The sequence below is a fragment of the Melospiza melodia genome, chromosome 1 (genome assembly GCF_035770615.1).
Source record: "Melospiza melodia melodia isolate bMelMel2 chromosome 1, bMelMel2.pri, whole genome shotgun sequence".
Taxonomy (NCBI): Eukaryota; Metazoa; Chordata; class Aves; order Passeriformes; family Passerellidae; genus Melospiza; species Melospiza melodia.
In genome coordinates, this window is record NC_086194.1 from 4,804,063 (window position 1) to 4,831,251 (window position 27,189).

At 40.8% G+C, this 27,189-nt stretch overlaps 1 protein-coding gene across 4 annotated transcripts in view; it reads left to right on the forward strand.

The window, feature by feature from the left end:
• Positions 1–26,057, forward strand: part of CTDSPL (CTD small phosphatase like) — an 87,927-nt gene extending 61,870 nt beyond the window's left edge. For 2 of the 4 annotated variants that reach the window (XM_063176050.1, XM_063175964.1), the window contains 5 exons: positions 4,173–4,274; positions 9,128–9,184; positions 17,404–17,496; positions 19,105–19,290; positions 21,508–26,057. In XM_063176050.1, the coding sequence (XP_063032120.1) occupies positions 4,173–4,274; positions 9,128–9,184; positions 17,404–17,496; positions 19,105–19,290; positions 21,508–21,633 (564 nt within the window). In that variant the 3' untranslated portion in view covers positions 21,634–26,057. Of the gene's footprint in view, positions 1–1,063; positions 1,118–4,172; positions 4,275–9,127; positions 9,185–17,403; positions 17,497–17,633; positions 19,073–19,104; positions 19,291–21,507 lie in introns of those variants that run through there. The other 2 variants (XM_063175894.1, XM_063176125.1) reach the window with 2 other exon arrangements.
• Positions 26,058–27,189: the final 1,132 nt, after the last annotated feature.

Sequence of the window (27,189 nt, forward strand, 5' to 3'; positions counted from 1 at the left end):
TGAACTTTGTAACTCATATTTTGAAACTGTTTCCAGTTAAGGCATAGGCTAAACAGCAGCATAATTGATTATTTTCCTTATACTGCAAAATTAATTATTCTTAGGGCTGAAATAAAATTTTTAAAAAGGCAAGCCCAAAACATCCCCAGCTGACACATTTTGATAGACCTGATTAAAAATGCAGATATAGCTCAGGATGCCTGTGTTTTCATGGATTTTATTCAGCTTTGTTTGGAAATGATATGGTAGAGAAATCATAAAATCATACAGTGGTTTAGGTTGGAAGGAACTTTAAAAGATTATTTTCTTCCAACCCCCAAATCAAAGTAGACCCATTGCATCTTCATTATTTTATATTCTTTTGAATGAAGATGGAATTCTTTTGAATGTAGATGGAAATACAAAGCCATGCTTATGCAACAAATTAAATGAGATATTGTCAAACTTCAGCTCTTAAATGAGTTGGAGTGTCCACTTTTGTTCAGTTTAAAATTCCACTGTTAAGGAGTGGTATCAGAATTATCCCTCAGAATCCCTGCAGGAGTTAAATCTTAGCACAGGGATATTGGGGTTTGTTTCCATTTGTCCTCACCTACATTAGCTAAATCCTTATTATAACTTGTTCTAGCAGAAATTATAAATCCTAAATCCTTATTATAACTTGTTCTAGCAGAAATTTTGGGAGCTGCCTGCTCCACAAGAGGAGCTGGCATCTTCTGGCAGCTGTGTTTGAAGTAGGAATAATTTATCTTCTTTCTGCACAGAGCTGCTGGGAGAAGCTGCTAGCCTGCAAGTGCAGCCCAGAGTGTGAGCAGAGGACACAAAGAGTAAATTAATGTGTAATGTGCTGCACTTGAGCTTAACAACACTGCCAGGACAGAGAGAGAGAGAGACTAAAAAAGGCTTTTTAATTCTGATACCTGTGGGAAATACAGGCCTGCAGGGAGGAGAGCTGATGGTTGTGAATTTCTGTAAGATTTGTGTTCACCAGCTGTTGATGCTTCAACCAAAAGTCCTGTTCTCTTGCCGCCACCATCCCCTTTTTTTTTTGTTTTTTTCTTAGGGAATTTACTATTTCCACGGGACTGAAGCAGTGCAGCAGTCGTTCCACTACAAGGTCTGTTGAGCTGATCAGCCCTGAGACCTGGCTGGAATGCATAAATCCCAAACAGTGACTAGTTTAATTTGTGTACAGTTTGTGTCTTGTTGGAATTGAGCAAACCAGTGGGATAGCACGTGGCATTTTTCTGCTGAGTTCTTTGTGCAGCCTTTGGGGGAGTGTTGCATAGTAAATATGAGTTGCTGTTGGCCACAATGAAATATTCTTAATCATCTCAGATGTCTTTCAAGTGATGTGTGTAAAAAAAATAAAAGACTTTGTCAAACTTCCATAACTATTCACTGTTAACTGTGATGGAAAATGGTATTTAGAGCTCTTCTTGGGTATGTCTCCATTAGAGAGAAAATTAAAACACAGGGTTGAGTAACGCTTGTTTCTGACTAAAAGCTTTGCTGCCCTTGACAGGTGGAAATTGCTTTAGATCAGAAAGCTTGAACAGCAAAACAAATGGGCTGATACTTTGCATACAAATCCTTTCAAGTTCCTAAAAGCCTCAAAAATGCCACCCTTGCTCCCAAGTCCTTCACCAGCTATTTAGCAGCCTCACAACTTGTAGTGGCTTCAGCTTCAGAATAATTTCCTTATCCCTGTTATCAGAGGGTGAATGTTTGCGCAGTTGAGAGCAACAGAATTGCAATTTGTGAAATGGAAAATTCGTTTATTCTGATCTTCAAAAGTGTGAATTTAAGGAAGCAAGATCAGAATGAACTCAAGATGCCAAAGCTTGTGTGAGAGCTGGTTGTGCCCTTGTTAGATGCAGTTGGGTCAGAAACTGCACATGATCCCCTAAAGCAGTGCTGAGGAGGGAGAGGAGCTCCAGCAGTGACCAGAATCTCTGTGTGGGTACCACAGGGGAGTTGTGCCTCTCCCAGCCACTGCTTTTGGATGAAAAAAAAAAACAGATGCAGGTCACCTCACTGTGCATTCAGGGAATTTGGGCTCTCAGAGATGAAAGTTCTTGCATTTTGTAGTCCTTGGTGTGTGTCCATCCTTTTCTTGATGACAAATGCAACAGTTTGCAGCTAAAAAAAATAAAGATACTATGGTAAGACAGTGCTCATATTTTTCATATATGCATTTTTACACTGAAGAATATACAGTTCCATATATTTTCCACAGATACAGATATTTTCATTTTGATAAGGAATTCACATAGCAGAAGGAATTTCTGGCTTTGAACTGCCTGTGCAGATTAATGTAGTCAGAAATTCAAAGGAGATAAGAGTTTTGAGTACAACAATAAACTGAGCTATTATTTTTTTTTTGGAGAAGTATGTTTAAGGTTTCTTGGGATGTTCCTGCCTTTTTTTTATCTTTAAAGACAAGAATTATTGGAACGTGGCTTCTGAAGATTACTGTTTTTAAATGGGTCAAATTTTTTCTTTCAATAAGCTTTTACTTTATTTAGGTTGCAAGTTTGGATCTTTCTTAATATGAAAACTGAGGTGGGGTGCTAAATACCTTTTAGGCTTTGAATAGGAGGAAAAACCCAAAATTCTTTAGGTCTGGTCCTAGCTGCCCACAAGCAGAGGTGGAACTGAAGCAGCTGTGGGGCTGTCCATAACCTAGCCAGGGTGTTTTATAAATCCCAGCCTGCTTGGGTGGCTCTGGAGCCTTTGCAGTGATTAGGCAGGAGCTGTTTAAATTGGAAAGTCCTTGTCAGATGTGTGCTGAGAGAAAATGCCCTGAGAAAAGTGGTTTTAGGCAGGGCAGCTTCCAGTTTGGTGGCTGAGGGAACTGTTGTCAGTGTTAATTGTAAGGAACTTAATCAATTTCAGTGAATGCTCCTAAAAATGCCCCAAGAACTCCTGCTTTAGCTACAAGCACTTAATTTAAGTCCAGAATCTGATTTGTTAGGTGCTTCATTTAAGAGTTCATTAGGCATCATTAGGCAGTATCTATCAAGGTGACATTTGAATTCAGCCAGTGGTTGATGATCTGTCCTGGCTGCTGGAGGTGGCCCTGCCTCACCTGTGTCACCCCTGCCTGCACAGGGGTGGCCTCAGATCTCTGCCAGCACCTCTGCAAAGAGCAAACCCATAAATAAATATAAGTGATAAATGATGAATCCTCACCAGAGCGACAGTGAACAGATAAAGAAATAGGAAAAGAATGGAGTTAGAGTTGTGTATCCAAGTCTAAATTAATTTAATTTCCTCTCTGTCTTAAGCTTCTCCCTACTGATGCTTTTCTATAAAGCTAATCCTTTTCTTTCATCAAAAAACCCCAAGTGGCAGCAGTGTTTCAGCTCCAAATGGAAGCATTCTCTCCCATTTCTGTGATTTCAGAAAGCAACATATTTCTATTACAAACTGTGGTGTTGAAGTGGGAAATGATCCAAAGAATATGAGAATGTCTGCATTGCTTTCAGAAAAATTGTCAAAATTCATGGGATTGGTTCCATTTTTAGTAAGGTGTGCTGTACAGGAGCCCAGTTCAGGTTCTTCACTGCAATTTTAATACCTTGACTGGGAGCATAATTCACATGGAAGGTGATCTCCACCCTCCTAAGTGGTAAAAACAAGAGTGAGGACATGTCCTCCTGGAAGATAAAATTAGTAATGCTGTCTTCCATCAGGATGGATTCCTCAGTTTCAGCATTTTTCATGGCAAACAGAAATAATGATTTGTGTAAGTGTCCATCAGCCTGATATGGCTGCAAATGGATTGACTGGAAATAGGGTAACAACAGCACCCAAACCAGGCATTGGGAAAAGAGCCACTGGAAAAAGATGTTGTATCAAATATCCTGGTTTTATGATTATTTTTCTTTGGATAGTGGTGGTGTTTTACCATTTTCATTTCCAGTGCTTTGGAGGTCATTCTAAACAAGGCTCTAATTTAAAAAAGAAAAGTCTGTATGGGTATTGCAATTGCATGAGCCATTAATATCCATACATAAACTTGGGATGAGCCCAGAAAATCATTTGATTTCAAGTCATGTATTCCAGCTGCCAGTAATTACTGGAATAGTAATATTGACAAAAGGGTGCCCCTTCCATAGAGGTTTTACTTTTTTTTTGTTGTCTTCCTCTTTTCTTTTTATTTATAGCCACCAGCTAAATACCTCCTGCCAGAACTGACAGCATCAGACTATGGGAAGAAGTGTGTGGTCATTGATTTAGATGAAACTTTAGTGCACAGTTCATTTAAGGTAAGTAAATTCAAAAGGGATCTCTTGCAGCTTGGATCTGTCAGTGAATGCTGCAGGAACTGTTAAAGCCTCTTAACACTTGAACTCCTCTTACATCCTCTGCCTGGGAGTCCTCATTGCCTCTCCTGTGATTATTCATCCTCATTTAGCTCTCAGGGGAGTAACAACAGGGATTGCTTCTTAAATTTTATTTTATTTTATTGAGAAAGTCACACTGACTGCAGCAAGGCCTGGAATAGGTATTGACTGCAGGGCTTTGTGTATTCCACCAAAGACCTGAGTTTTCAACAGGTGCAAAATTTGTTGCTTTGAAAATAGCAACAGATGCTTTGAAGTTTTTTGTTTTTGCAGTTCAAATGATGCCATAGTTAGTGTAGGAGAATGGAGAATCAGCACAGCTTTGTGCTGGGTTAGATGTACCTTAAACCAGGAGATTTTGGGCACCAGTGGTGGCTCTTCTCTCTTGCTGGAGGATGTTGTTTTCCTGATCCCAGCAATTGGTTTTAGGTATTTAGTTTTCAGAGCAGGAAAACAAAGACCATTTAGCTGTTGGTGGTGAGTCAGTCATCTTCAACAAGCAGCTTCTGTAACCCTTCAGTGTTCAGCATGTGCTGAACAAATGTTTCTTCAAAATACTGTATTTTATGGATTTTTTCTGTTGTTTAAGTAGGGCTGAAATTAGGAGACTTCAGAAATACAAAGTCTAAATTGGCTTGGGGTACTGATAGCATTTCTGGTTAGTACAGCTAGTACTGATAAAGCATCTGCTGGTTTTATACATTGATTGGGGAATTTATAAGAATTAATAATGTTATTTTACCACTCCCAAACCAGATTAACCACCCTTACAGTCTTCCAGCTGCTTGCACTCCATTTTTCACTGGAAACATCAGCTCCACTTTTTAATCCTTCACTTGTTGGTTGCCAGTATTTAAAATGCAAACTTGTAATTCATGTTGTGGTTAGGATTTGGCAGCAGCCTCTCTTTATTGACTTAAAGAAAACCTTATATGGAAATATTGGAACAAACATTCTTGTGCCTCAGTCTGAAATGAAGATTTTTTTTTCTCTTTGTTGTGCCTGATGGTACAGAATAATTTCTAGTGTGCAGGAAACTCCAAGCCTCAGTGCCATATTTGTCTTCTGTAGCCAGACTGAGTTTGCTCTGGAGAGCTTTTCAGGGAGATAAAATCCACAGCTGGACTGGGCAGGGAGGAGCCATGCCTTCCTATTTAAGCAAGAATCAAAAACAAGAAGAGAAAGCTGAATGTAAAAGTCTAATTGTGTATAATAAAGCTGAAAGCATTAGGCTTATTGTTACCTGAAAGGTAAAAATACAATTTTGCTTTCTGAGTGCTGTGGGTAATTTTGTACTGTGATTTTTTTCTGGTTTTGAAACAAAATGAGATTCAGTTTAAGTGGTTATTAGTTATTTTTTTTTAACCATTTTAAAGAAATGTATGTTTAATGGTTGACACAGTTGCAGATCTCTCTTGTAGGACTGAGATTTGCAGAGTGTTTCTTAGAGGGCTCCTTTTAATCCTCCCACATTCAAATGATATTTAATGGGTATTTAAATGATGTTGAGTAGATATTTAAGAAAAACCAAAAGCTTTTTCTGCTTGATGCTGAGCACTGAATAATGTTTTGTGTGAGGGAAAGAAAACTGGTCCTTTTTTTGTGTGAGGTCAGTAGAGTTGGGCAGATGCTGGATTTTCTGCAGAATTGGAATTTTAGGGTGACAATGGTGTTATTTCAATATGAAACCCTGAGATTGGGGGTGTGTAAGAGCAAACCAAGTGCTGGAGGAAATTAATTTAGTTGTTTAGTGGTTGGCACTGTCCAGTGGTGCTGTCTGGGTTTTGTTTCAAGTTCTTCAGCTGAATTAAGACCATTAATTGTCATCAAAAATAATGATACATTCCAGCAGAGAAATGGTTTGAACACCTGGGTGCACCCTGCTCTGCCTGGATAGTCAAAATTCCTTTTGTAGCTTTTTATTTTGTAGGAGTTTGGGGGTATTTGGGGGGTTTTCCTTCCTTTAAAACGTATCTGCTCTAACCAGGTAGCTCCCCACTTAAAAGGTGGAAAAGCATACATAAATTTGAGAGTTTTAGTACAAAAGGCTTTATTTAAAGCACCTGATAACTTTAGAATTTGTAATTCTGTTATGAAATAGGCTTCATATTTCAAATGCAGATTACATTTTTTTTTTTGACACAACCAGAGAGGCAGAATATTTAAAGTGCTCTTTATGAAAGCAGCAACATCTGAGGGAGGGTAATTCTCATCTTTTTATGCCCCTGCATATTTGTGAAGCTTTAAGGAGGTACTGGTCTTTCATGTTAGGTACATATTAAAGGAATAAAGTTTGGGGTTCTTTGGCAAGAGTAAAAAAGGAATAGATAGACAGGGTAGTTATCATTCCCATCATAAAACAATAATAGAAGCAAAAAACAATAAATTATTCAATCAAGGATATGTAAACACGGTTTTGTATAAAATGTATTAAACCACATGCAAGCCTGGAATGTAGTCCTATTCAAAACTGGCAGTGAAACACCTTTAGAACATTTAAAATGCTGAAAGTTTGGGGCTTTTTTAATACAAAAGTTCTAACTGAGCTGAAGATTTTCAGTGGAATTCCATTCCCTTCTTCCAGGCTCTGTCTCTGTGCTTCCCACTGGAGGCAGGGACGTGCTTCATGTGCCCAGCAACCTTTGCCCAGCAAACTGCTGCAGACTTTTCTCCTCTTTTCCCTCCCTGAGGAGCACAGGAATGCAGGCTGTGCTCCTTTCCTTATCACCAGTGACAACAAGAAGCAACAAAATACCTGAAATATAAGTTAAGTGGGGGAAGCAAATTGGGAGTAGTTTGGTGACGAAGTCTGAGGCTGAGAAAAACCAAAGTTGCTCACACTGAATGTGGTTTGATGTTGCTCCTGTTAGGTTAAATTCTGTAAAAGCTGGAGTTTTAACAGTGGATTTCAAAACCTCTGCAGCTTGCAGTGACCTATTCTTTTTCGGCTGCTGCTGCTGCAGAGTGTTTCTCTTGCTGAAGGGAGTCATGCATATATAAATCCTTCAAGTGTGTGCAAGCCTCTTCAAAGTCTGCAGGGAGCTGGCACCCACTGGAAAACTGGTGGCTGAGCCTTCTTGACAATTCATTTGAGGTTGTTTTGTTTTTTTTTAAGGTGAAACAGCAGAACTTTTGTGTGGCTGTTCTGTGGCTGTTGGAGCTGCACAGTATCTTCTCTATCTGAGGGGCTTCACGCAGGGAGCAGATGGGAGCCTCCCTTCTGTCTTTTTCCACAGCAGAAAGGGGAAATTGCTCAGTGTTAGATAAGAAAAATACAGATTGATCTGTGTGTATTTGAGGAATTATTCAGATCATATCAGCACAGGGGGCAGCATGAGGGTCTGTTGCCAATCCTGGCTGGTCAGGATGAGAGGATTTCATGTAGCCTCTCCTGTGCCCTCAGAGCAGCACTTGCAGGTGTCAGATCAAACCACCTTCTTTATTTCTTTTCTCCTGAGAAAGGGTGTTTCCCTCCACAGAAATTCTTTGTGGTCACTTTGCTCTCCTGGCAGGGAGGCTGTCTGACAGGGGAATTACAATCTGGTTTATCCAGGGAGTGGGATCAAAGTGCTGCTGGCAGGTTCATACTGCAGGATCCTCTTTTCCCACCATTTTTTCACAGAGCACCTGTTTAGACTCCCCAGTTTGTGATCTGCTTCTCAAGTCACTTGGCCTCAGCTGCTTCTCTGCTTTCTTGGCACACCTTTGCCCCCTTGAATGAGTTTAAAGTCTGTTTCCAGTCCCACAGATACTCCAGGGGCACCTTTTTGGTGGTTCCTGAGATCAGCCTGCTGGTGCAGAAGAGAGCTGGGACCATCTGTACAAATCCCCCAGAGCTGAGTGAAGATGTTCTCCAGCCTGGGCAGTATCCATGCAAGATACTGGCTGTTAATCACTCATGTTAAAACTGCCTTTGGCAGCTCTGTCTCAGCCATTTCCAGGCTGCAGGTGATGGAATGAGCTCCAGGCATGTTTACATGACTGCTTTTTTAGCATGGACACAGTGCATGAGCTGTACCTAAGTGTGGTGTCCACTTGAACCAGCAAACATTGGCAGCCTCTTCCCAACTGCCCCTGCTGTGTAGCCAAGATTAGATTATGAACTCCTGAACTCTCTACAAGGCCACTTTGCTGCTTTCCAAGGCAATTTTCCTTGACCAGCAGTTTTTCACAATCAGTCTTGAGAATTAAGTTGTGTTCGACAGGCTGGAAAAACAGATTCAAGGACTTGGGCAGAGTGTGCCTGCTCTTCCTTTTGGAATTAAAATGCAATTTTACGTGATTAGGTTGATTGAATTGACATGTTTACAATCCTTTAGTCTTGCTGCAGCTGCTGATTCAAATATGATCATTAGGTATTACTTTTACCACACTCTTTAATTTAGTCACGAGTCGATACCCTCGAGTAGAATGTGTGCAGCACACAGTTGATATTCTTGATGGTCATTTATCCATAAAGACTGGATGGAAGAGTTTATCCAAAGAGATGTTTTCCTGATGAACACACTCAGTGGTAGTGGGGGTTATTCAAGCAGTGAAGCGTGCTGGATTTTATGAGGCTTAAAAATAGGAGAGAAAAGGGAAGTGCAGCATCTGAAATTACAACTGGGAACTTCTGGCTCGTGTAGGAGCACAGAGTGGATATGTGTGGTCAACAATGATTATTAACTTGTTCCTCAGAAGTTGGTACTCTTCCCTTTCATGCCCCTGAAATTTTCCCTCTCACCATTTGATTTTTAAAGTTTTGCTGATTATTTCCTTGTCATTCTTTCCAGCCAATTAGCAATGCTGATTTCATCGTTCCTGTTGAAATTGATGGAACCATACATCAGGTAAGTGCTGGTTCTTTCTTCAGCATTGTGTCCTGAGTCCCAGAATGTTCTCTTCCTCCATTTGCTGCTTCATATCCAATAATTTCTCTTGCAAAGCTGTTTATTCTGGAATGCAGACAGGCATCCCTGTGTGCTCAGGTGGAGTCTCTCTCTCAGGACTTCAATACTCAACTCTTTGTCAATTTTAAAACATTTTCCAGCAGGAAGTGATGTAAGGATGGGGTTTCAAACATTGCTGAGCCCAGAAAAAGCTGCTTGAACACTGCATTTTTCATTCCTTCCAACATAAATAGGACATAGGTTGGCTTTAATATATGTTGGTAGCTCATATGCTAAAGGTTATTTATATTTTAGAAAAATATAAAAGAAGAACAGGCATTTATTCAGTTTTTATGGCAGTCTGTGTTCAATTTCTGTCCCCTTTTATTCCTGTAAATAATTCAAGTTCCTCTGATAGGAGTCATTATATACTTCAGCATATTTGAAAGGTCTGGACAAAATCATGAGGAGACTGATTTCTGTGTCTTACTCTTTAAGAACTTCACTTAAGGCTGTAAGAAATGGTTTTGAGTAAATGCAAAACACCCATAATTTGAAAATCAGTCCCTTCCATGTGTCTTGGATTGGTGTCTTTAATCAGTGATCATTTCTGAAGGGCTGAATCAAATAAATTACAGTGCTGTTACTCTCCCTCTTCAGGCAGACACTGAGGTTCTTGCTGGAGATGAATTGAACAGGTTAATGTCAAGTTGAGCCTTTCTGATACATGAACTCTGTAAATTGTTTGAAACATCTTCTGTTGGGTGTTACAGTTAGCAAACCTTCTGTTTGATTTAACAGAAATTTTAAGTACTTTAAAATCTGAAATGTTGTTTACGTATTATCTTTATGGATTATCTCTATTTGGACAAAGAGGTTTGTGTATTTTAAAAGGTTTTATATTTTATTTGTATATTATTTCTTGTGGGTCATAAAGATAGTTCATAATTTTGTCTGATTTCCTGTGATGGAAGCTCTCCATGTATTTGTCACTCTTAAAATGATTACTGAATATCAGTCAGTGGACTGAGATGTGCTTTAAAGTAATAGTTATTTTGACAGTTCTTACACTGTGCCTGTTTTATGTAGAAAAAAAATAATATTTGTGGTACTTCCACCTGTAATGTTCACCAGAGCTGATGCTTACAACATTTAAGTGATGTTTTGGAGATTTGTGATTTTTAATCCTGATTTGATGTGGGCTTTATCTGTGTTTGGTGCTGTGGAACAGACAAATTCTCTCTCCTAAAACTTCACAGAATGCTTTAAAAAGTGAATTTCTGAGTGGCTTAGAGTTGTGATCACTTGGCTTGTCAGGATGACATATTTACACTGGAAACAAATCCCAATAAAAGGTTTGGGTTTTATAGTCAAACATTTCAAAACCTGGTTGCTTTTCCATTCCCTGCTGCAAACTCTGAGATTCTTCACCAAAACTGATGCAGTTTGGCACTTGGAGATGACTCCATGTGGAGAAAAGAGAAAATAGCAACAAAAAAAAAACCCTGAAAACAAACAAAAACTCACAGCTGGCTCCAAAGGGAGTGGATTTGTGCATCTCCTCCTCTGACAGAGAACAGGTGAAATTGGTCTCTGTGCTTTGCTGGAAAGTCCCTGCTTGATTTTCAGGGAAATTGCTTCACTCTTTGAATTTCAAGTTCTTAACCTCTAAAATAGGTAAATACCTCAGGCCCATTTGGATGGTAAAAAATGAAGGTAATTGTAAGGAATTTGTTATTCTTGAAGTAAAGGTAATTTGTGTGGCACACAGGTGTAATGCCTCTTGTGGTATTGCTGACATTCAGGAATCTTTTCTTTTTTGTTTTGCACTGTGATAAAGGGCAAAAATGGATATTCTGTCTGAGTGTGATGTGCATTAACACAGCCTGTAGAGCTCTGACAGCCTGTTCCCACTTCAAACCTGTAATTCTGTAGTCACTTAGAGCCTAAATGAACTGATCTGAGCAATTTCTGTCATTTATCAGGATTTGTCATCTGTGTAATGCGTGTCCATTTTCTTAAGCAGTTTATAAACTCCAGGATTAATCACTGACATTGAGAAATGTTTCCACCTGTGCAAAATATCCCAGGAGATGGGAAATATTGTGGAACCACACTGTCCATAGTGCATATCTCTGTTTTTCCAGTGAGCTTGGTACCTTACCAGGAGGAGGTTGACAGATTTTTATTGTCCTTGACTCTTCCTTAGGCAGAACCCCAGTGGAAAAGAAGTTTCCTTGCTGAGAGACACCATTTCAGAGTTACCCATTCATATAGAAACTTGGAATTATGTGAGATTGTTCAGCTCTCATATACCAAAAAATACAAGTTGTGGCAAATGGAATTGCTGTACTCCTGAAAGAGTTTTGAGATTGACTTATCTAGCAAAGTTTTTCATGGTAAATGCTGGTTGGGTTTGGGTTTTTTGGTTTTTTTGCAGTTCAACAGAGGTCTTAAAAGATAATGTCTTTAGTTTGGGGAGTTTGCTTTCCCTTATATAATTTATAATCCAAAGGTCAGAAACACTCTTGGGGTTTTTTTTATAGGGAGGACAATTCATCATCCTAAAGGGTGCTTGGGTAAACGAGCTTCCCTAGATTAAAAACCAGCTTTTCTTAACATCCCTTCTCCCTTTCCCATCTTTCTTACTCCTGCCTAAATTGCCTCATCTTTTGAAAGGATTTGTCATTTTATTTTAAGACAGAAATAAATCAAGTGTGAAGGAACCTTCCTTTCGTTCTGCTGTGGGTCTCTGGATGCCTGCAGAGCTGCCCATCCTGGGGCAGCTGAAATTCCAGGGATGGATCCCACATTTTCACAGAATGACCAGGTTGGGAGAGACCTTCAAGGCCATCGAGTCCAACCCAGCCCCAACAGCTCAACTCAACCCTGGCACCCAGTGCCACATCCAGGCTTTGTTAAACACACCCAGGGATGGGGACTGCACCACCTCCCCGGGCAGCCATTCCAGAACTTTATCACTCTTTCTGTAAAAAACTTTTTCCTGATATCCAGCCTGTGGTGGTTCCAGGTGTGGGTTTCTCTGGGTCTGGATTGAAGGCACTTGAGACAGTAGTTTATGTTCACACTCAGGTGTTTATTGTTTCTTATCAGTAAAACAGTCTCACTGCTGGGAGTTCAGCAGCTTTTCATTAGAAGGCACAAAATGGCCAACAATCTCTTGTTCCAAGGGCTTTTCAGACTAAACTATCCAATTAAGAGCTGACACCTGGATTATTTTCCCTTTTAACCCAATAACTGATCCCACAGAGCTGCAATGGGGACTTTTCTGCCCAATTACAAAATGCCACCCAAACCCATGGAGAAGGAGGAAGAAGAAGCATGGAGAAGAAACCCAGGATGGCACCCTGTGCCCTCCATCTTGCTGCCATCCACAACACACTAAAAACCCCAAAACCTCTCAGCAAGTGATGCACCCACACTGCTCTCTATGATCTGTTTCACACTTTTGTGGATTCCAGTCTGTCTTGAAGTCTGGGAAACTTTCTCCATGGATGAGGGTCAGAGTCAGTGCTGCCCTGGGGGTCAGGGCACCCCAGAGCAGACACACAAATATTCCCAGTGCCCTGGGTTTCCACACCAACCTGTATTTCCCTTGGTGCAGCTCGAGGCTGTGTGCTCTGGGTGTGTCAGTGCTGCTGCAGACAGAGCCCAGCCCCAGCTGAGCACAGGCACCTTTCAGGAGCTGTGCAGAGTGATGGGGGCAGCCCTGAGTCTCCTTTTCTCCAGGCTGAGCACCCCCAGCTCCCTCAGGGGCTCCTCACAGGGTTTGTGTTCCCAGCCCCTCTCCAGCCTCGCTGTCCCCTCTGGATGTGCTCAGTGTCCCCAGGTCCTTCCCAAGCTGAGGGGCCAGAGCTGGGCACAGCACTCGAGGTGTGACCCCAGCAGTGCCCAGGGCAGGGGCACAATGAGCTCCCTGCTCCTCTGGCCACTCCATCCCTGAGCCAGGCCAGGAGCCATTGGCCTGCTTGGCCACCAGGGCACTCTGCTTTGGGCTGGCAGTGGTGGCCCAGGTACACAGGGGGGGTTCTGGTTCAAGCTGACCCTTGTGGCCACTCCTCTCATTCCACTCTGGTTCTCTGGGTGCAAGGAGATCAGAGCTGGACCTTCTCTCCCAAATGACAAGTGGGGAGTCCAGTGGAATGTGTTGGAGCTGTGAGGAGGCTCACTGGGGATGGAAGTGGTGGCTGGAGATGTTCCCCCTGTTGGGCACCTTGATTTAACTCTGCAGGACACCTCCTCTCCTTTGGACCCACTGAGCAAGAGCAGAGTGACCACAGCCCCCAGCCCAGAACTGCATCAAACACAGCTTCAATCCCCAAAGGGTGAATGAAGGCTTTTAGGCAATGCTTGTCCTTCATCTCTCATCCAAATTGAATTCCAGTGCCTTTGTGCCTTGCTTTTGGTGTCCAGGAGTAAAGAGAGCTAGCCAGGAAGAGTTTGATTTGGTGTCATTTTGAATTTTATTTTTAAATACAATTTGTTTATTGAGTAAAACTAATTTTTAAGTATTTCTTTGGGGTGAGGGGGGAGTTAATTCAATTAATTGCTTATTTTTAATTGTTGAAAGCTGAGGGAACATTTGGCATGTATACTTTGAATATGACACACAAATTTCTTCTCTTTTTTTTTGATGATGGGTGGAAAGGCTGTTTGAATCATAATTTTCCTTCCTGTAAAGCACAGAATTCATGGATTTTCTTGCAGAAGGCTGTGGCCTGGTTCAAGTAATCCAGGATAGGCTGTATCCATTCTAACTGGCCTATTCTTGGTTACTTGCACTGGGACAGGGCCACACGTGTGTGACCCAGGACCACGAGGGACACGTGGGATTTTCTGCTCACTGCTCAGAAGAGACATGAAACAGGAGATTGCAGCAGTTGGAGTTGTCATGGGCAGGATTTTTGGTCATTACTTGCAGATTTCCTCACTGTGAAGCTGGTTTTGAAAGGCAATTCTATGTGTCCTGTTGAATTGGTTGAAAATGAGCTGGGTTTGTCGTTGGATTTCACAAATACTGAGTTCTCTGTAGGCTGAGGCTGCTTTGAGGTATAGAAAATTCATGTGGAAATATGAAATGCTTGAAAACAATTAAAGATAATTGCTTGTGTTCTGCCATTAGTAAAAATCCTGTGGAAACATGCCTAGTGCCTGATTTGTGCTTGAAATGTTGAGTAGGGTTCATTTTAAATAATAAAAAAAATACTGTGTTCCTCTGAATTCTTGCTGTGATAAGGAAAAAAATTAGTGAGCATACCAAAAAAAAAAAAAAAAAAAAGATGGATTTAATTTTTTTTTAATGCCCTGAAGACAGTATATAAATCTCAGAAAAATGCCAGGAGCCAGTTAGTCTAGAGATTTCAAAAGCCATCAGGCAATGGAGGAAAAAGCCAAGCCACAAATAACCATGCAGCATTGAGATTCAAGTCCAGCCACTAACAAAGTAAAGGGGAAAAAATTCCAAATGAGAAGGAAGAGGAGAAAAGAGCTGCTCTGTCAGCTGAAGAAAGCTTTCTATGTGGAGTAAACCAAAGAGATTTTGTAGCCCAGGATACCAGCACATTTTGGAGTTGCTTCCAGGCTCTAAGCAGGACTTCTCAAAGAAAACTTCAACTCTGGAGAATAACTATCCAGAGTATTAAGATATGTTGTTCTGCCAAAAAAAAAAAAAAAATGGAAGAAAAAAAAAAGTCAAGGAATTGGGGCTTTGTACAGAGGGAAATAATTAAGGGAGAAATTTGGTGAGACTTAATCTTAAGAGGTGACATTTATTATTAATTAGGCATTTAACATGAGAAGCAAATCTGTTGGCCAGGTCCCAGCAGGGAAAGATTTAAGGCAAAGCAGCAGGAGAAACTCAAGCAGAGGAGGCTGTGAGTGCTCTGTGGTGGATCAGGAGCCCCAAACTGCAGAGGGGAGGCTAACTAAAAATGCTGTGTATTCACAGCTAACCCTGAGTTAGGGGCAGAATTAGGAGCCCTAAAAACAGCCAGGGAGTGTTTATTGCCAGGGCTGCCAGTGCAGCTCAGGGCTCTGGGCTTGATTTACCGAGTGCTCCTGATGGAGGAGGTGGCTTGTGTTGCAAGCAGCAAAGTTCAGATCCTTGGCAGGGAGTTTGTAATTACATTCCAAGTGGAAATACTTCACTGACAGGGGCAGAGATAGGGATGGAGAGCAAAGAGGAGACTTCTTCTGCTGAGGCTGGAAGCGCTGGGCTTTAAAAGGGACATTAATATTAAATTCCAGCACTTACTCTCCAAGAATGATGTTAAGACTCTGGGGTGCCCCTCAAAAATAAGTGTAGGAATAAAATTAAGGCTAAAGAATCAAGAACTTAATTATGAACCTGGATCCTGCTGTCTTTCCTCTCACATCTGGGAAGTTGGAAACTCTCTGGATACCCAAAAGCAGAGGGACTGCAGCTGTTTTTCTGTCTTTTAAAAAAATTCAAAGGTGAAATCTGGAGAGGAAATACTACAGCACAACTTTGTGTAGAAAGAATTAAATGAAAAATTAATTGCCTTGTTATGGGAGAGGAAATTACTTGGTTTATGCCTGGTGAAATACAGGAAACATTGCTGTAATTATCTGGAAAGAGAGTGGTGGTGAAGTACATCTGTTAACTGTCTTTAATCCATAAAATGTCACCATTATTTGATGTGTTAGGTGCTGCTGTGGTTGTTTAAAAAAAATCTGGGTTATAAATTGTTATCTGTATCAAAGTTTGAATGTAATGTTTATGGGGTCAGAAATACTTTCGATAAATTTCACAGAAATAACTTAAAAGATATAAAGACTTCATGGTATGATCTGTATGCTGCATAAAGTGGGAAATTAACATTTCTGCTTTAGTCATTAAGATACAGCTCCTTATATGTGTTTTTAAAAAAACTTTACTTTCAATTTTAGGTTTTCAATTTCAATTACACAGTTCCTTTTATTCTTCTTTTGCTGAAGGCTTTAATTGTTACACTTCAGTTCAAGCTGCTGTTTCCATATTTTTCTCCTTCAGGCTTTTTCTCTGAGTACCTTGATTTTTATTTTTAACCTCTTATTAATAGGAATCTAGTAAAATACATACAATTAATCTAGTTTTACATATCAAAGAATGAAATTCCTGAAATAGCATCAGTCTTGCAATTCTTCCTGAATTCAGCTCTATGCCAGACTTCTCCACTTGAAATTTCCAGCATTAGGGATTATTTGCCAAACAAAAGAAGATAAAATGCTGCCAATATTTTCTCTCAAACTTTTAATCTAACTGCAAACAAGACAGATAAATATTTTTCAAGCAGACTCCCCTCTTCAGCTTCCCAGTATATTGTGAGCTGTTTCCAAGCTTTCTGAGCAGCACTTTCCTTGCTCTGGTATCTTGTGTGAGCACAAAATCATCTTGTGGGCTCTGCAAGGAGAATCAGGGAGGTTTTAATAATCTGCTAATCAGGTTGTTGACAGCAGGCAGCCAAGGCAGTGCTAAAAGGCAGCAGAGCACTGCTGAAGAGGACAGAAATCCTGGGAATTTGCCTTCTTTTGGCAAGGTCCTCTTCAGAAGATGCTGTAGACTTTGTCAGATTTCAAACCCAGCACTTTCAGGCTTTCTCCATGGTGCTGGGAAGATTTTTGTTGAGAAAAGTTCCCTGTAGAGCTGGAGGGCTTGATCACTCTCCATAGTGAGCTGTGGTACTCAGCACCTGGAATTTCAGAAATGAGACAATCAGCCACAGAAGGAAAACAGGTCCCTGTTGAGCAATGCCTGCTGTCAGAGAGGTTTAATCAGATTTATTCCTTCTGTGGAGCTCCTCAGCTTCCCAGCACCAGAATGGGTTTGGTGGAAGGATCCAGATCCTCACTTCCTGACAAGCCCTCCTGTCTCCCTTTGCCTTTAATGAGATTTTTGAGGAGCACCCTCCTGATGATGCTCAGTGTTTGCAGCTCCATAACCAGCAGGGGCCTGGCAGCCTGTGTGTGCCAATCTCTCGTTATTGCAGCTCTACTTTTATCTTGCATACTTTCCTTTTTCCCCAGCATTTCATTTGAACTGCTTCCCTGTTAACTTTTGTTTCAAGTGCTCTCATTGCAGGAGTGGTTTTTTTTTTTTGTTTTTTTGTTTTTTTCCTTTCCTTGAGCAGCATCTGACCTAAATGCTGTTATCATTCCAGGTTTATGTGTTGAAACGACCACACGTGGACGAGTTTCTTCAGAGGATGGGAGAGCTCTTTGAATGTGTACTCTTCACAGCCAGTCTAGCCAAGGTTTGTTCCTCCTTTCATCTCTTTAACCCTGATGGTGCTGGTCAGTGGACTTTTGGTTGGGTTTTCTATGGATGATTATTTCCACAGTTGGTACTATCTTAATTTTTCCCCTTCTTTTCTGCTTCTTTGTCTGACAGTGTGTACTTTGTCTGCTAGTGTGTGGGTAAGTGTTTCCATGGTAACACCATCACATATGGGCTTGTCTCATAATGTAGCCTCCATGCATTGCTCATGATGCCAATATGAAAGGCTCCCAAGTTACCATGGTTATAGTGAGAAATTAGAACAAATAGAGTGCCAGTGAAGCAGCACATGAAAGCTGGGCATGAAATAAAGCACCGAATTAAACCCTGTCTGCACCATCAACCAGTGACTCAGAAACTCACTGGAAATTGGGAACCAAGCTTCTTGCTCTCTTGAAGGGGCAATTTCAACCTGGAGTTAAAGAAATGAGACTTTTTTGCAAAGCTTGGAACATCCCCAGGAATATTTTGTGCCCTCTGGTCCTGCAGTAGCAGTAGTGGCTCGTAGGTAGTTTTTGTGGTAGATGTTACAGTAGTAGAGTGATCTGGAATTCTCCACCTCCTTCAGTGTATTGTATTTGTGGTGTGTTTGTAAAATGATTTGATTATTTCTAAGTAGTGCTGTAGCATGGCAAGCTTTTGCTCCAGCCAAGTGTAGAGATGGTGGCAGGGGCCAGGACCCTGATCTCCTGTAAAGCCTTTTTCCCTGCATTCTCTTTACCACATACTGTTCAGTCATGTTGAAAAAATCCTAAATACTGCCCCAATTTCATACTGAAATGATGTGCCTTATTTCATAATCAAGAGATGATAGATTTCAACATCAGGTTTTTTTCTTGGTTTAAAATATAGGAAAATGGTAACTCCTGTTGTGCAATAATAAGATCTAACTACAGTTTTCAACTATGTGGTTATTCATGTTTGAGTTTATTTAGATACTTGTTCTTGGTCACTTTATATAAATGGTTGGATTCTAAGCTGTGCCTCACTTAAAATCCCATCTTATCTATAAAATGTGAATTTCCCTGATATTGTACATGAGTATTTGTATTAATAACATCTTTAGCTGATCCTTTTTGGCCTAATTATGCAATTTGGTAATCCTAAGAGTCCTGCTGACCCAGTCGCTCCAAGGGCATCATTTGGCAGAGCCATATCAGGCTCAGATTTGTTCACTGCATTTTATCTTCAGAGGCACATGGAAACAAATCAGCTGGGGAAAAACTTCCTGTTGATTTTCTACTAGCATTGGCTGGTTTTATGGTAATGGCAGGTGAGATCTCTGGATCCATCAACCTCTAGGAAACTCCCAGGTTAACACTAAGTTGGCCCTGAGAATAAAACTTAATTAATTAAATCACAGAAAACATTAAGTTAGGCTTTTCTAGAAAGACAATTGTCCTACTTTTGCTTTAATCTCTTTATTAATCACTTCAGGTTTGCAGGCAATTGAGTTAATTAACGAGGAGCAGGGACGAAAATGGAGAAAAAGGGCATTTTATCTGAAACTATTTTGTGTCCCTTCTCTGTGAATCAGCCTTTTCTGCATGTTGCTAACTTGGTGTTTCTGACTTGTATTTTTAAGTATGCAGACCCAGTAGCTGACTTACTGGATCGCTGGGGTGTGTTCAGGGCAAGGCTCTTTAGAGAATCCTGTGTTTTCCACCGAGGCAATTACGTGAAGGATCTGAGTCGACTGGGCCGTGAGCTGAGTAAAGTTATTATAGTAGATAATTCTCCTGCATCTTACATCTTCCATCCTGAAAATGCAGTAAGTATTCCGAGTACTCCAGCCTAACTTCATCTCTCTGGCCCTCACCCAGGTTTTGTGATTGAGAAAATGGACTTTTCAGAGCACTGTGTCAGACTGTGTGTTTTTTAGGCTGCAGTGGGTTCTGGAGTTCACTGAAGGACATGGGCAAAGTGATCTTGACAGAATGTCACAGCCATGACTGCTCCTGTGCTCTGAGCTCTGGCTGCTGCCTTGAGCTCCAGCACTTCTGAGAGATACACAGTGGTGTGGAACCTGAAAAACCAACCTAGCTCTAAGAAACAAAGCTGCCCTGCAGCACAGATTTTGTTCTTTGGAGTAGTGACTGCAGAAAGAGTGGTTTGCCTGTGTTGTATTTTCAGGCACCCTTGATGAAGGCAGGAATGATGAATCTGACTCCATGTTCTCAGAAGACTAATTTATTACTTTATAATACTATATTATATTAAAGAATACTATACTAACTATACTAAAGAATACAGAAAGGATACTTACAGAATGCTAAAAAGATAATAATGAAAACTCCTGACTCTCTCCAGAGTCCCAACACAGCTTGGCCCTGATTGGCCAAAGAGTGAAAACAACTCACAGCAGAATCCAATGGAACAATCACCTGTGGGTAAACAATCTCCCAACACATTCCACGTGTGAGCACAACACAGGAGAAGCAAATGAGATAAGAATTGTTTTCCTTTTCTCTGAGGCTTCTCAGCTTCCTAGGAGAAAAATCCTGGGTGAAGGGTTTTTTCTGCATTGTGTGAATAATATTTTATTAGGCAAGATAATTAATGATTTACTGGTTGCTACTGAGATCTGCATTTGTGGGTAAGGGAAAGAAAACAAAATCAAGATCCAGTTGTGTTGTTACACTTCTCTCTCAATTATTTTTGTCATAGCTCCATAATTAGAACTGTTAGTCAACAAGTTAATCAAGGTTTAGGAATAAGGATAAAGGGCAGGCAGCAGTTCTGAAGGGCAGAACAATGAGGAGCAATGTGCATTTTCACTGTGTGTTTGCATTGGCTCCAGGAGCTCTGATGGAGAGGTCTGGGGTGCTCCATCCATGCTGCAGCCAGCACAGCTGCTCACATCTGCTTCAGCTGCCAGGGGAGAAGCTGGAGCTCTCAGATCTGCTGACTTTTAGACAACCAGGCTGTGCACTGTTGGCTTTGATGTTTTTAGGCTGCCTTCTCTGTGAACTGTTAAAAATCAATGTAGGAAATCTTTTATTAAGAACGTTGCTTTGCACAGTCCTGCCTCTCCAGAAGCTTTTTTTTTTCTTTCTTTCTTTTTGTATCAAGAGCTATTTATCTTCCAGCAGTCAGCTTTCAAGTTCAGATCCTAATATTGTGATGCCCTAAGTGATGGGGTGAAAACATTTTTCTGGTTTGTGCCACACATGGTTTAAAGCTGCCATTTATAATAACCAGGACCTGCAGCTCTAATTTATGTTCATGGTTAAAATTAAAAACCTGATCCAAGATCATCATTTGGTATCTCAGAAATCAGTGCCAAGGAAATAATGAGCTGTAGAAATTTGGGAGATGAAATTGAGGGCCTTGTCAGAGTGGTTTAATCATGTATAGAAAAGTGCTGCTGGCTGACTGATACTGGAGTCTCTGCAGAAACCAGAGCTTGTAACAAGATCCAAGATAGTCTTGGAAAGACCTCAGTGTGCTGAAGATACACAGAACACCTTCCCCAAATCCAGGCTGCATATTTAATCAGGGTTATTATCTGTGTGGTTCTCTGAACCCACTCACTAGATGTAACATTTTTACCTGAACAATGTTCTGCCCTTGCAGTTAAACATTTCCTGCAAACCCCATGCTGGAAGGGGTTGTTGCTGCCTGCCTGTGCCTGGTGACTCACTCTGATAATTCTTAGAGAGGAAAAAAAAAATAATTGCCTGTAAATAAAGTGTCAGTGCAGCTTCATAAGCTGTGTCTGCCTTGCAGCCTGTTCTGGGAGGCAGAGCAGGGAGAGCTGCCCAGTGTGTGGGGTTCATGTGGGTCACCTGGACATGCAGTGAAGCTCAGCTGTCCTCCTTGGGCTTGGGGGTTGACCCTGCTGCTCCACCTGCATGCTAATGAGCGGCTAATTGCCATGATTATTATTAACCATGGTGGTGATGCTTACAGAACACCTACACAGACAAAACTCAGTGTCTTTTGCATCATGAAACCCTCTCAGTGTTTGTTGGTTGCTCTGTTTCAGGTGCCTGTGCAGTCCTGGTTTGATGACATGACAGACACAGAGCTGCTAGATCTTATTCCTTTCTTTGAAGGACTAAGCAAAGAGGAAGAAGTTTACAGTATGCTTCATAAACTCTGCAACAGGTAGCCCTTAACTCTGGCTGACTCCTGCTCCTAGATTGCAGTTGCTAGAGGCTGTCTCCATCTCTTTCAGCTCTTTCAAATGTAAGCTTGGGGAGGTCACCCCAGTCAGAAGTGCTACTCTTGATCTTCCTGTTACATTGGACACGAAGGACAATCATGAGTGATGCTATTAAGCCTTCAGAAGCCTGACTCCTAAGGTCATGTGTTCAGACTACTTTTTTAAAGGAAAAAAAAAAAAAGCTATTTTAAATGGGACTCTTTTAATTAATTTCATAAATGGACATCTTTTACTGGATCAGCTTTTCTTAAAACATGCCAAAAAAAAAAAAGAAGCTTGTATTTCAGCAGTTGAATTTCTCTCCCTTTCTTCCCCTCCCACTATGCAGACAATTTTACCCCCCTGCTTAGAGCAGTTGACCTGACTCTGAATTTTTTCTTACAGAATGAAGTGCCTTTTTGAATGTTATTTTAAGATAAAAATTCATTTTTGTATAAGACGTATTTCCAGACATCTTTTAGTCTTGTATTGTCTAAATGCTTTAAAAGGAAAAAGGAAAAAAAAAATTTATAGAGCACTGTAATATATAACAAAGGAAAAAGTTGAAACCAAGATGCTGGGTTCCTGTCTCCACGATGACAATGAGTTGTGTTACACTTTGTCATGCTCAGAAGGTTGAGGCGGTCGTGGGAGGGGTGAACTGGGGTCATTAACATGGTTGTTTCACTGATGAGGATTTTGGGCACAGTTTTAAAATATATCTGCAGTTGTTTTGAGTGTTTAGGGAGTGATGGAGTTGAGGAAATGAGGTGGCTGATAGACCTAAAGCACCTTTAATGCAGACAGATGAAGTTCTGCTGTCTCTGCTCACGCACAACTGCCATGCCTCTTCTTTTTTGGAAAACCATTCTCTTGGGAGAACAGCAAGATCTATTTATTAGCTTCAGATTCTTTTCTCAAAACAACCCATCTGGGGAAGCTGGATCTACATTGAGCTGTTTGGAGTACTTTTTTCTTTTCATTGCTGCTACTGTATACTCACCAAATGGAGTTGACCATCGGCTGTTATACTGTTTTTGCCACTGTGCCTGTGCTATGAGACATGTTCTGTAAGCTGCAAACCTGGGCAATAAATAAACATGCAGGCTTCATAACCCACCCCCATGGATTAATCCATTGGTATCTGATATACCAGTTAAAGGTGACCTGTAAAGGATTTTTTTTTTTCAATTAAGATGAAGCCCTCTCCTTTCTTTGATACATAAAAATTCAGGAAGCTCACTGCCCACACCTTTGATTTGTATTTCTTTTTCCCTAAGGTGTGAGGTGCAGATTATGAGCTGTATCAAGTCTTGCTGAAGGGCAGAATTTACTAGCCTAGACTAAAATTTGTCCTCTGGCTTTGGAGTTGAGTTAGACTCATCTCTGAATCTGAGAGCCTGCTTAACATCTTCTGCAGTGCCATAGGTATTTCAGATGAATGATTTTTAAATATTTTATGCCTTTGAACAACAAGGCACCTTTTTTTCCCCTCCTCCTTTCCAGTGTCACCTTTCAGTTATTGTCCACAGCAGCAATCTGCAAACATAAAAAGTGCAGCTGTGTTTGGCTGTCATCAGAGAAGTCTAAATGGATTATTTGGTGCTTCTAATTAGCCTCGTGCTAAATTCTGAATTGTAGACCCCCTTTGCCTTTTCTCTTTTCCTTGAAAAGTCCCAATGACTTGGGGAAAACACAAATTCCTTTGTGATGGACCTGGGGCTTGTGATCCTCGTCTCAAAACCATTGGTGAAGCAGCTTAACAAAAATCCATCTGAGAGGGGCAGGCCAGTCTGCACAGGCAGTGAGTGGGTGGTGGTGGGTGCAGTGTCAAACTGAGCCCCCCTTGCAGTGCAGCTGTGCTCCAGCTGTGCTCCAGCTGTGCTCCAGCTGTGGCTGGGCCCAGGGGTGCTGGAGGCAGCCCCATCACACCCGTGAGTCTCTGGGGCATCACCCTTTTGTTTCTCAACCAGCTGGCATCACCTCAGTACTGTATAAATCTGTGCCACAACAAAAAGACAAAAGTGTCAGGTTCGAAAATGAAAAATCTAAAAAAAAAAAAAAAAAAAAAAAAAAAATAAAAAGCCTACTTTGTTTAAAATCTAACAAAAAGAATTAAGCAAGAAAAAGGAGGACGTGTGGATTCTGGTTAGTCCATTAACGTTTACTTTCAGTTTAAGATGGTTTAATTTTGTATTTGACTCCAGAGTAATGAAACTGTAAGCTGCCAAAAGAAAAGAAAAAAAAAAAAAAAAAAAAAAAAAAGATGTTTTCTGAGCAGTATTTTCCAGTATTTTCAACTGTGCCTGTGGCCCCAGGGCCCCAGTGCAGTTTGCAGGGAAGTATTCAGGTTGTAGTTAGTCGTGCAGGTATGAGAGGAATGGCTGAAGAAATTCAAAGACTTTCTCGTTAGCATTAGACCAAACAATCAAGACAAAGAGTAAATAACCCACGAGCCAGTGTGACAGTTGTGACCTGTGGGACGTGAGACAAACCATGTCACCCGTCTGCATCTCTGCAAGCAGCGATTTCATGAACCAGTTGCCTTAAGTCTGTGAATGAATGTTGATTCTATTATTAAAGTGTCTTGTATTGTTTTCCAATCCACATAGAATGGGCAACTGAACTTCTGCACCAGCCTCTGCAGGAATGGTTCTGATGATGTTCTGTACAACCATACTTGTACTGTATCATTTTGGCTCTTAAAAACCCCCAAATTTTAAAAAACCCAACTTACTGTAACTTGCTACAGCATTAAAATGACACTTGGTGACAATACAAAGACAAAAAACGTAGCACAGCTTTGATCTCTGTGAGCATTAAGAGTATTTTCTATAAGTTCTGATCAGTTCTGTTGTTTTTTAACCCACTCGACTCGTGTGGGAATAAAACTCAGAGTGCTCTGCAATCAGGTTTGGACTCCCCTGGGTATTCAGATTTGGCCAACAACTGTCACAGTTGTTTATTTTGACACTATCATCATACTTGAAATTTCAAGTGTTGAGTTTGCGTGGATACACATACGCTATATATTTAGAGTTTCTAGATTCTAAAAAAAAAAGCAATAGAGTTCTGTCCATAAAGTCAGAAAACGAGTGGAATGTTTGTAAAATTTGCAATACGGGTATTTGATTGTATTTTAAATACAAGATTTTAAAAAAAAAAAATTCAAATAGGAAAAATTAAAAAAACAACCCTTGTTTCCTAAATCTCTTGCATATTTTGAAGTGCAGTTACTGCATGCAGGTCACCAGGGCTGTTCTAAACCCTGGGTTTCAGTTCTAGTTCTGGATATTATAGAAATATTAAAAACCCTTTTCCCAGTTGGTCATTCTAAAGACATGCTGCCTGGCCTGAAGTTCTGTTGTCCTTTTTATGTTGGGTTAACAAACGGTTTTTTTGCCTGTATGGGTATTTTTAAATGAAGCTGTAAGGCAGAATGCCTTAGACCCTTGAAACCCAACAGAAGTGTTCACAAAGAAATTGCCATTTGTGACCTTAGGGCTGTGCACAGAATCCTTGGTCACACCACGAGGCGTGGCAGGCTGGGCATGGGGAGCTGGTGGCAAATGTACAATATTGCTGTGTTCATTTAGGTAGCTTTGGAAGAATAATTTTGTCTCTTTGTTTCGCCCTTTTGGTCTTTATTAAAAACAGCAAAAGTTGTACGTGGAAGAAACTCAACACCTGGAGGCGTTTTTGGTTGTCAGTGTACGGAATCACTTTTCTTACAGCATGATTTTGATTAGACTGGTTGGGGACAATAAAGTATCTAAATGACACTGGTGTGTGCTGATGTTGCAGCTTTTGAAATTTCAATGTAAAAAAAAGAAAAAAAAAAAAAAAAAACCAAGAAAAAGAATCTGTAGCTGTGTGACTTCCGAAGGCGTAACCCTCTGTTGGACAGATTGTTTTTAACCTAATAAACCACAGTTCTGCACAGCCCTATTTGTAAAACAAAAACAAGTTTGTGCCTCTGATTCCAAGGTGCTGTGATGTTTTTTTGCCTTTGTGGGGTGAGGAGGGGCAGGTGAGGCTGGCGTGGGGCAATTGCTTCAAAATCTCTGGGCTAACTATGCAAAACCAGCTGTCAGTTCTCTGTTTCACATGATGTTGTAAAATCCCAGCTGACTCTCTCTTATTTCTTGTTAAAGATCTGTTGGGAGCTCCTCAACAGAGGAGTAAGCAATGGAAATGTTTCTTTCTTTCTTTTTTTCCTTTTTTTTTTTTTTCCTTACGATGGAGCTGTTTACACTTTGATGCAATGAACAATCCAGCAATACTTGAGAAACACTACAGATACCATATGAGTGTTTGCAGGAGAGAGAAGTGTTGTCAATCAGGTATTGAATGGTTTCTTTACTGTCACAAATAAAAAAATTTTAACAATAGAGCTACTTGTGCATGTAATACTTCTCTGGGAAAAAGCATTTCTGCACTTCTCCTTCAGCAGCAGGCACTGATTCAGCAGGGAATCGCTGCTGCTAATGCACATCCGTGGCAGAGGGTGAAATCCCCCGTGCCTGTCCTTCCTCCTCCTCCTCCTCCTCCTCCTCCTCAGTGGCTGCCCTGGCACCTGCTGGTGCCGGCAGAGCTGATGAACTGCTGCTGAACTCTGCTAAATAAATTGGTGGCGACTCTTGCAGATGTTCCAGCTATTTAGGTCTCTTGGATGAGATCATACAATAATTTGTTCAAGTCTCAAAGCTGTGTGACTTCTTTTGAAGGGCTTGCTTCAGCTACTTGAATAGCTGTTCTTAACATCACTGCCATATCCACATGAATATCTGAATAAAACACTTTATTTGCTTGGAAAAATCTATTTTGGGACTTTTTATCTGACACAGTAAGACTTAGGCAGAGCCTTCCTTTCTAGGAAAGGCACATATTATTGATGCTTTATGAGCACAAAACCTCAGGCCTGTTGGAATTAGCAGCTGGCTCAAGATAGCACATTAGTTGCAATTAAAAATATTTTTTAGTTAGTCCTATGATTGGTTGGGAGGACCTGACCTGCCTTTACTTTGTACTGGTTGGTCAGGGTTTTGATTATTTAGGTTTGGCTTTGTTTTGTTTTTGTTTTTAATTTTACCAATCTCCTTAGCTGCTACTTAGGATGAAGATGAAGATAAAGATGCCTTTCTCTCTTTTTTTGTTTTTTTCACTCGGTAAAACAAGCGTTTCAAAATTCATAAAACAGCTCATTTATAGTGGTGAGAGAGCTCCTGTGGTTGTGTGCTGACAGAAGCCAAGTGTCTGCACAACTGAATACACAATAATCTGTACACCTATAGGCTTTCCAATGGGGTTTTCCCCCTTTTTGTTGTTTTTTTGACTCAGGAGGAAATCCAAACTGCTCTGCAATTCCCTGCAGGATGGGCTGGGGCTGCTCCAGGTGGGATGCAGCCTCCAGCAGTTTTACTGGCAAGCAGCATTTGCCATGCAGATTATCCAGACTGCCCCCAGCCCAGCCACGCTGGCAGGAGCCCAGGAATGTTCTGGAAAGTTCTGGATTCTGCTGGA